Here is a 10,571-nt window from a genome sequence, read left to right as displayed (position 1 = left end):
GAGAAAAAGTGGTTGTATTAAAGCTGCAGTGACGCCTGGGTCTGTCCAGACTCTGTTGATACCCTGGCCCTGTTATTAAGTGCCGATAATTGTATTCTTAAGCTGAGATCCTAATGTATGCATGGCAATTTGGAACGCAAATACTGACAGACATGAAAAATCTGACCTCAAAGTCAGGCAGAAATGGCATACTTTATAACAGGGATGGCCAAACTTCGCCTCCTGCTGTTTTGGGACTACAATTCCCTGGTCCTGTTAGCTAGGGATGATGGGAGTTGTAGTCCCAAAACAGCTGGAGGGCCAAGTTTGGCTCTATAAGGCAGCACTACAGAGTATTCCCCCCGCCCCCGCCCCCCAAAAAGCTAAGCAAAATATGATCATTGTAGCTAAATGGATTATCCAAATTCAATATTGGATACACAAAGAAATTAGTGTGTTTTATCATTGTTTATAAACACATGAATCTTTGATTTGGTTTCACTGCATGCTTATGGAAACTGCAGCTGCTGCTAGCATAGCAAAGTAATATTCTTTTAGATTCCATTGTTACTGGCAAGACAAAAAACAAAGAGTCCTGCTGGATCAGACCAAAGGCTCATCTAATCTAGCCCAGCATCTTATTTTCACAGTGACACCACCTCCAGTTAACCCTCCCCTGGCTTTCCTACAGCGTTTGTACCCAGAGATAGTGTGCCACTGGTTCTCTCCATTCCACTATGCTTTCCTTTAAAACCAAGCACTACAGCTTGCTTGTTCTGGCTTATAGGCTTCTAGCATCAGTGGATAAACACCTATACATGGTGTCACTATCTCTGGCACATACCCTTTAACTTGAAGTGCTTTCACCTCTTTGGATTTTTGTCATGATCCCCTACAAATAATTTCATTGCGTAGTTCTACCCTGCTTTTAAGATGGACAATTATAAACATTATTTGGACAATCAAGTCTGATACTGACAAGGGCCAGTCTATTTAGAAAGCGGACCAAGGAACTTCGAGCATTACTAAGCTTAAAGCTAAATGAAGCAATTACTTCTGGTGAAATACTTCCTAGGAGGCATGATTTTCATGATTTGAGTATCCAATGTGGTTTTGACAATGAAGCCTTTTGACTTCAGTTGCGAAAAGATCTAAGGATATCGCTATGCATTCGTGACCTCAGTGTGCAGAAGAGCTCACTATGCACTTTCTGAAGTTATTCCAGGTAAGCTTGACAATTATTCAGGGTAAGCTTGACATGACCTAAATCTAGTTTAAGAGCCTTAAAAGGGGAGTGAGGAGACAATTGTGTGAAGACTTGTATTTTTGTACCAAGTTAAAAGAGCATATAAAACAATAGCTAAAGTCTACCTTTGATATCGAGAACCAGTTGGTCACTGAGGTATGAGCTGATGGTCCCATCTCTGTTGAGCAGCCACTTCTGTCTTGCCTTCCCATGCTCTACCCACAATGCCACTTTAGCTCCAGGAACATCTCTGCCTCCAATGACATCAAGGCAAGCATCATTAACCTAGATAAATTGGGGGAAAGAATTCGTCCATTGCCTTGGTGGGCTCTAATATTTACATATTTCTAATGGATATATGCCCTACAGAAAAGTACAATAGCAGGAATATAGTCTCCAGCAACAAGAAGCTGGATCCATCATACCACCAAAATAAACAACTGATTCACTGAGTACAGGATATCACCGTTTTTACTAGACAGTTTAAAGCACGGTATGAAGAGTAAAAAAGGACTGGTGCAACAGGCCAAAGTTCATCGTTAGGCATGCATATGCTCTATAGCAGGGGTTGGGAACCTGTGGTCATCCAGATGTTGCTGGACTCCTAACGCCCATCATGTTGACTGGGGCAGAGGAACATGGGTCTCCAGCAACATCTGGAAATCATCTGGTTCCCCATCCCTGTTCTACAGACGCAGGTCTATCTGTGACTAGTTGTATTAAGGCAATTGGAATTAAATGGTGCCCAGGACCTGGAGCAGATTCTAAGCGTTGAACAAACGGAGACAGTGATCTCAGTGCTATCAAATTCAACATACGTAACTGAGGACAATTGCCAAGAAGGAAACTTTTAAAAAAGGAGGGGATTACGGCAGGTTTGGCCTAACCATAAAGCAAAATGTAGCAATTGCATCTTTAGTAGTGTGCTTGCTAGAAGGCATGGTTTTCCTTACTCAGTTTTGTTTTTTACAGATGCATGATAAAGGTGGTCTGAGAAGTCTGGTACAAATTAGCACACTCCAATGATAAAACACACACTAAAGTAACCTTTTAGAGAGGTTCTTCTCCCAGGGAGACATTCATGCAAGGAAATATATCACATGCAGAGCTAATGCATTTGAACTTGAAAATGATACAGAAGTCAAAATAATTGTTCTCCCATGAAGGCTGCTATTAAAAAAACCCAACCCTTATTTTTGTGACACAGTGTGCTGTTTGCTTTTAAAATACATTACCTCATTTTACCCTGAAAAGTTTGCAGTTTCAAAGCCTTATTCATATGAATTAGAAACATTAATTTGTGGATGCAATGGAAACTTGAATTTGGAACCTGGGCTGTTGAAGAAGCAAGCTATGGACTTGTGAGAGGGAAAAGGCAGGAAGGGTTAGCTAGCTTTCCTAAGCACCTAAAGTATTTCCACTGCCCATCACATTACCCTGGTCCCTACTTGCACAGAAGAAGAAATGGCTGGGCTTTATAAACAGACAAAATTGAGGATAATGACAAAGTACCTTGGACTTGAGAAGTCCAGAACAGTAGCACCAGATCTGAGTAGTCTTGCCATTTAATGGGGAAAGACATAATGATGCAGCTCTTGCATCCATTAGATTCCCAGCAACTGTCAGGTATTTGTCTAGGGATCGGTTCTTTATTCTGAAGTACGCTGCTGGCTGAAACAGAAAAGAATAATTACCACACACTTCAGGGACAGGTATGTATCTCTGTTATAAATCTGCAAAAATACATTTTTCCTCCTGATGTAAACATACAACCTCTGTTTGCATACCGCATGCATAAAAATGGTAATGTACTTCCATAACTAAATGAATATTAGAATTGGACATGGTTTAGGTTCCATTCAGCAGAAAAGAACTCCCTACCTTTGCCGAATGTAGGATCAACATTTTAAAAGGATGCATGTATTCTGCAAGAAGAAACAGACTTTGTAACTGATACCTGCTTTACAGGACGAAGGGAGCCAATTACTTTCCAGCCACTAAACTGAGTCCAGTTCGAAATCTTGCTGGGTTCAAGGAGAAGTTGCTTCCCTAAGAAACTGCATCCTTCATATGCTATCCATCTAGTTCAAAATAGAATGTGAATTAACTATGTTAATGCAGTAAAATTTCAACTAGACAAAAATATGCAGTAAAGTGTTTTTAACTGAAAATATACTCATGCTTCGCATGATCGCATTATACTAGATTTTGAGTTGTAAGCCATTAAGGCTTCAATTCTATGCACATCTTAGGGAAGCCTACTTACAAATAGACATGTACAAGGCTGGACCCAAACATTTGATTTGTGAGGAAAGACAGCAAGCAGCCTTTGTTAACTTCGACTATAATGAAACAGAGACCAAACTACCACGTCAGATGTTCACAAAGGAGTATCACCCTCCCATTCAGATAGGATTCTGGTTATTTTAACAGCTCTGGGCAGCAAGTTGGCATTTCCCCAGAGATCTTTCTAACATGTCTTCCTATCATAGGGGAAGGAAAAGGGAATGGGCAGAAGAAATTCAAATCAACTTTAATTTCAGTTCTAATTCAATTCTAAAAAAAAAATCCCCCCAGAATTCTAAGTTAAAATCTCTTTTAGTTGTTAGAGCCTAGCATATGCTCAGCAGACTTTTGCTTTCTTCATGGAACACTCCCCCTTTCCATCATTTAAAAATACCTTGGATGAGTAATGTGGCATTGTAGCCTATACTTGTAACTTCTAAGGGTATTTTCAAGGCAGAATATTGCCTTATGTTGTTTAAAGAGCGGCGTTTATTTTACAACAGACATTGCATCATAGTTGTTGGAAACCTGAAATTTATTATATAGCAGGTTTTCATTTTTCTCCTCTACCTATTCTAAAAGAAGGCTGTGTGTTTCCTGTTTTGCAAGTTAAATGCTTTTATCTAAGACAGCCATTTATTCTTGCATTTTTTGCTTGTTCTGTCCTGCTTGAAACATGTTAGCAAATAATTCCTCTGATCTTCATTTCTGCCATTACAAAATAAAGCGCTGCAAGACTAAACATTTCACTACTTGAAGTATACATACATGCACATTTACTGTGTGTGTATCCCCAAAAAGCACTTGGATTAATACAGAATTCCATGCAGTTCCTTCTTATGGAAATACTAGATGACGCTCAACAGTGTCATGCCGCTTGTGCAATGTTAGGACTTTTACTCTGTAGAATAAAGTGATACTTACAGTCCACTTTTCACCCACACAGACTGGGTAAGAAAATGAAGATCCTTATTCAGAATTGAACTGACTGCTTCTTGCAAGTGCAGCTCTCTGCCTTCGCAATTCTCCAAAGCGAAAAGGCTGATCAAAGGCTCGGCAAAAACCTACAGAAAAGAAGAAGTCTGAAGAAGTGTGCATGCACACGAAAGCTCATACCAAGAACTAACTTAGTTGGTCTTTAAGGTGCTACTGGAAGGAATTTTTTTATTTTGTTTTGACTATGGCAGACCAACACGGCTACCTATCTGTAACTGGAGCTACAGAAAAGAGAAAAGCTGGTAACATCTGCACAGCAAATGTTGCTGTGAAGGTAGTTCCCCATTTCGCTAGTGTCCCTACTTGCAAGGTGACAACTCCCTCCAGGGACAGGTATCACTGCACATTTGGCTTCTGAACAAATAAAGTTAAGGAACATTGCAATCTATTAGAAGCCAGCAGCGAGGCTTAATAGAGTGGCAGAAGAACTGCATTTGGGGCCCCACAAGTCATGATGGTCAGAGCTTAAGGTGGGGGAGGGGGCAGGTGGGGAAACCACCTTTTTGCTATGCCAGGTCCAGACTAGTACAGCAGAGAAGCCCAGATTTGGCTTCCTGCTAGAAGCTGGACAAGCTTAGGACACAGCACATCCTTGGTTGGTCCAGTTCTATCCCTTCCCTGGCCTCTGAAACACTGGGTTTTTTTTGGGGGGGGGGGGAAATATGCTGTCTACTGCCAGCGGTAGCTTCCACCCACCCCATGGTTTTACATGAACAAAGGAATTCCATAGTGGCAGAGCCCTGAACCCCCACTAAAGCTCAAAACATTACAGTTGTACCTTGGTTTTCAAATGCCTTGGGAGTCAAACATTCTGGCTCTCGAACAATCGAAAACCGGAAGTGATTCTTCCAGTTTTAGAACATTCTTTGGAACCTGAACATCCGACGCGGCTTCTGATTGGCTGCAGGAGCTTCCTGCAGCCAATCGGAAGCCTTGTCTTGGTTTCTGAACATTTTGGAAGTTGAACGGACTTCTGGAATGGATTCCGTTCAACTTCCAAGGTACCACTCACTACTTTTAAAATGTCTTCTAAGTCAGCAATACCATAAAAACTGTAAACTACATTCCAGTTACATTTGATGATACCTAATTGCCTAAAATACTTCAGCTGAACTGGGCATGGACTGAGATGCTTAAGAACCATTTTTGTTTTCTCTAGCCAAAATGAAAGTACTTTTGCAATAGACACGTGCAAAGAAGCCATTTCAGCAATTAAAAACAAGTGCAACACAAAAATAAGCAATGTATAAAATACAGGCTCAAAACAGTTGTGCACAGAAGTAAATAATGTCTGCCCATTACTGCATTCTTGAGTGTTCAGATCAACATCTAACATTGTTACTAAAAGCAGCTTTCTAGAACAGCAAGTGCACGATACTGCTAAACTGCATGTTGTTTGTAAATGAAACCAGGGGAAGTTCCTCCTTGTACAGAGGTCATAATTTCCTGCCACAGAGTCCCTTGAGGACACAACACAATGGTTTAAGAATGCTAGTCTCTCTTAAATTTTTAACAAATTTCAGCAGATTTCAAATTAACTGGATTTAATAAGGGCCAAATGACATTGCAAAACAGCCAAAAGACAATATAGTTGCACACCGAAACATAGAAGGAATGGACCAAATGAGAGACTGATTCTTTAAATGTTCTTCTCCTCCTCCTCCTCCTCCTCTCTCTCTCTCTAAGGGACAATCATGAATAGGCAGGCGATAAGATGAGAAGAATTAGCCTATTCATTGGTGAAAGCTATAAAGCTATTTCAAAACATTTTTTTAAACACTCAGGGACAGTAAAACTAAACTAGTAGAATGCTGAACACAAAGGGGACCATTTCCCAATTTGTTCTTAGTGCAACAAAGAGCTATTAAGGTTAGCAATTCACATGGTACTAAAGTTAGTCTACTTGAGGCAATTTAGACATATTACGGGCAACTTAACCTATAAAAACTTCAGTTATGCCCTAACCTGAAGGTTTAGAAACTGCTCGAGTCAGGTAACATTTATCATTGCCTGTGATTATGGCAGGGAAATAATAAACCTGGTATATATTTGCTGCTACCCACTTTGCATTTGTCACCAATTAACACATCATTTCCCCATTAAACAAGGCTGCACTCCTAACCCCAATGACCGAAGAGTAAGCCCCACTGAATTCAGTAGGATTGACTGATTAGACATAAATTAGGATTATGGTGTCAGTCACAAGAATCTTGCAGCACCACAACAGTGTAGCTATTGCTGTATCATATGCTAATCCTGTTCTTGCTATTATGGATTGCTTGGTAAGCTGCAGAACTTTTTTTCTGTCAGAAATCGGAGTGGGGGGGGAGACCTGGCAACCTTTCAACACTTCCTAATGCAACTGGACTTCTCCGCGACCCTTCCCCTCTGCAGGGAGGTGGGAGCAATTTGGATGGTCCGCCCCCGCCACTTAATGGATCCAAATGGTTTCCAGAGAGTGGTAGGGGATGCTTTATCCCATGTTGATGGCCTTTCAGCTGATTCCCTGGTGGCCTGCTGGAATGCGGAGTTAACCAGGGCTATCGACTGTCTGGCTCCTCTCCGATTGCATGGAGCCCGGACAGCCCCGTGGTTTTCTTCGGAGCTGAAGGCAATGAAACAATCGCTGAGATGGCTAGAGCGTCGGTGGCAGAAAACTCCGAATCTGACCGGACACAGGTTAGAGCTCAACGTCAAGCCTACCAAGTGGCGATAGCGACGGCGAAGAAGACTTTCTTCACCGCCTCTATTGCATCTGCAGAAAATAGTAGCAGGAGACTCTTTCAGGTGGTTCGCAATTTAACAGAACCACCTTTACCACCGGGGCCTTGTAAAGACCCCAAGATCCCCTGCAACGATTTTGCAAAGTTTTTTGCAGATAAAATCACTCATATTCGGAAGGAGCTAGACACCACCGTGGGAGGCTTCCCCGGAGTATGGCTGGCTATGAAACAGACCTTTTAAATACAGATCTTACATATTCAAGAGGCTTAAGGGACTTGACTGCAGCTGCTGGACAACCACAGGAAGTAAGGTCAGGGTAGAGGTCTTCTTCCAGCACACACTGATCCTCAGTAGTTTCCCCCTGGTAATGCAGTAACCAACTAGAAGGATAAATCCAAGAAAAGGTCAGCTGTCGTAATAGGTTATTATGTTTTTCTCCAAATAAAATATCAACAGAATCTGTCAACACACACTGATTTCATTCGAGGGACTTACAACTAAAGACAAAAGTCTGGTGGTATATAAACAGAAAATAAATGCATACAACATAAATTTGATACTAGCGGTCATGAAATTAGGGGCCTATTTCTAAGCATGGCACAAATCTGACTGTAGGCTTTAGCAACTAAATAAGTTAACAGCTTAAAAGAGAGATAATTTTCAAGACAGTTTATAAGCAAATATTATAATTAGAGCATTATCATAATTTTTTTTTGTAAACTGCCTTGAAAATTCTTTCACTTTTAAGGTGTAAATAGATTGAAATTGTTTTCCAAGCTGCTTTAAAAATTGTGAATAGATCAACTCACCATCCCCGAAGAACCTTAAAAGAACAAGGTGTAAATGATGCAAAACCAGCAACTTCTCTTGTAACATCTATACACGATCCCTTGAAATGTGTGCCGCTGAAAGCTTTAAGCTATTAAAAAAAAAATTTTCAACACATAAATGTATAAACTAGAAAACAAATGTATATATTATGATAAGTAGTTGTCACAGAGAAGCAGTGTTTTATCATTCTGAAGTTTTAAAAAGAAAAAGTTGTACTTAAAACATGTTATTTTCCCTATAGTATTATGGCTGATTTGTAACTGATCTGATGTATGTACTTGTTGATACAACAGTTGCCTGTATGAAAACTATTAGCAATGTTCGTATTTATGGAATACAGCTGCGCAGTATGCAATATAATTTTTCCCAGTTAAATGCAATTAAGGTTAAGCAGCCTAAATCAAGATTTTGGTAGAAAGTGAAGTTTTCTAGTACACTGCCTAATGGGCAGCAAAAGTATACACCATCCAGTTAGGCCTGGAAGTTGACAAAATGGGGTAGGCTTCCATCACAGGATGTGCTCCAGTAGGGTAGACTAGGAAATGCTAGTCAACTGAGAATGGACTCATTAGTACAACTGAAAAACATTATGTAAGCTTGCTAGAGAGCAAGACAACACAGCCGTTTTGGATGTAAGCATGTAACTTGCTTAACTTGGTAAGGATGCAAAAAATATAATAAAAAAATCTTGGCACCAACCCTTAGGGGCAAAAGAGCAAGAGAAACTGGAAAATCAACCAGCTGGTTGTGCTTTCCCAGGGATTTAAAAAATAGTGGACAATAGTTGAGTTCTCTCCAGTAAAAAGAAGAAAGAGGAAATTGCTTGCAAAAATAAACCCAGGATTAGTTTTATATTAGGAATTACCATTCATGTTTAGTTTTAACTCACTATTTTGTGTGTGTGTGTGTGTAATATTTAAATATGAGTTTTCTTCCTTTGAAACAGCCTATTTAGCTTAACTACTGAAAAGCTGCTCTCAGTGGGAGGGGAACTATCCCAGAATACACGGGAGGTGGTGCTGGGGGGCTTCAAAGCCACACCTGCTTCCTCCGGAGGGCAACTTCCATTCACAAAAGGGTAAATCTTGATCTAACCCCAATATCCCACAAAATTAATGGTGCTAATAATTGTGATTTCACAAGAACTTACCCAGTGTTTGGGTTCATGATTTCCTAGTGGCTCCTACAAAAAGCATAAATATATAAAATAGAAATATGAGTATATCATTGAGTATATGAGTATATTATTGAGAAACTGTTGATTCATCATGGAGGCTCAACTTCATTTTCTACTTGCAAAAATGAAATGAGATTCATAGATACGCTTAATATGTACATGGCATATTCTGTTCTAATTTCCTCCTCTGTAAGGAGATAAGCTGCAGGTACTTGGGAAAGCTTCTTATTCAAACTGTGTGTGTGTGTGTGAGACCAATAAAATATGGATTTTCTATAAGTCAGTAGTAGAAGATTTTACCACAAGGTTGGTTTTAATGCCCTTGCTGCAGAGTATGCACACTGAATCCCCCCCCCCCAAACACAACTTATGGATTGACTGCACACTTTTGGGGGGAAGGAAACATAAATTTTATTAAGACCTTTGGCCCAAACAAACTATTCTTCTCTTAAAAATATCCTCATGATAGCACATCTTGACACTACTTAAATTTCATTCCACCTCAGAACGACCTGCAACTACAACAAAAATCAAAGTATGATAGGAAAATTGTAAATAAATTTTAAAACCACAAGAAGTGTGAGTTCTGTGTGTGGTAAATGGAATTCACTATTACATTGTTATACGAGAGCGTTAAAATATTTGTCTCATTGGTTTATGGATTATTACAATAAAGTATTTTTAGCGAATGATACACCATTTCCCACCAAATGTGATAACTCACCAACTTAATTGGACGAATTGACATAATAGTTTCACTAGATCCTCCCCAGTCAAAAAAACATTTATATTTTCCTTTCTCCAATATATATTGTTCTCCACAGAAGTGCTTCTGCTGATAGGCAACCCATCTAGATGTGACGAACAAGAGAATTTCTGAGGTTCAAATTCATGAGACAGCTACTCAGAAATACTAGTAATTCATATACTGCTCTAAAAGAATTGTCCGTTCTTCATTTGTTCATCAAATATGAATTTAAAACAAGCATTTAAAATTTATGTGTTGTGGTTCAATGTTATCTGACACTAGACAGCTTTTCCCAGTTAAGCCTATAAAGCCAAAGGAAAAGACATAATTTCTATTAGCCAATTTTAATTATGGGTGAAGCCAAAAAGTTCTTTCTATTTGCAATCATATATCACAAGAACGGAAGAAGAGTCTGTTGGATCAGGCCAGCGGCCCATGTAGTTCAGCATCCTGTTTTCACAGTAGCCAGTCAGATAAGGGAAGCCTGAAAGCAGGACCTGAGCATAGCAACATTCTCCCAGTAACTGGCATACAGTGGAGGCAAAACATAGACGTTGTGGCTAGTAGCCATTGATATCACTTAT

The 10,571-nt window shown here is 39.8% G+C and overlaps 1 protein-coding gene across 1 annotated transcript in view; it reads right to left on the bottom strand.

The window, feature by feature from the left end:
* CRYBG3 (crystallin beta-gamma domain containing 3) overlaps positions 1–10,571 on the bottom strand; it is a 62,988-nt gene that overhangs the window by 3,415 nt on the left and 49,002 nt on the right. Inside the window, exons 14-21 of the mRNA XM_079974734.1 lie at positions 9,964–10,090; positions 9,213–9,245; positions 8,041–8,150; positions 7,485–7,611; positions 4,436–4,575; positions 3,183–3,306; positions 2,738–2,896; positions 1,351–1,510 (exon numbers count right to left, since the gene is read on the bottom strand). Of these exons, the coding sequence (XP_079830860.1) occupies positions 1,351–1,510; positions 2,738–2,896; positions 3,183–3,306; positions 4,436–4,575; positions 7,485–7,611; positions 8,041–8,150; positions 9,213–9,245; positions 9,964–10,090 (980 nt within the window). The remainder of the gene's footprint in view (positions 1–1,350; positions 1,511–2,737; positions 2,897–3,182; positions 3,307–4,435; positions 4,576–7,484; positions 7,612–8,040; positions 8,151–9,212; positions 9,246–9,963; positions 10,091–10,571) is intronic.

The sequence above is a fragment of the Podarcis cretensis genome (assembly GCF_951804945.1).
Source record: "Podarcis cretensis genome assembly, chromosome: 4".
NCBI classification, from domain to species: domain Eukaryota; kingdom Metazoa; phylum Chordata; class Lepidosauria; order Squamata; family Lacertidae; genus Podarcis; species Podarcis cretensis.
Note: the sequence above shows the minus strand (reverse complement) of the source record. Positions and strands in the feature narration are given on the sequence as shown.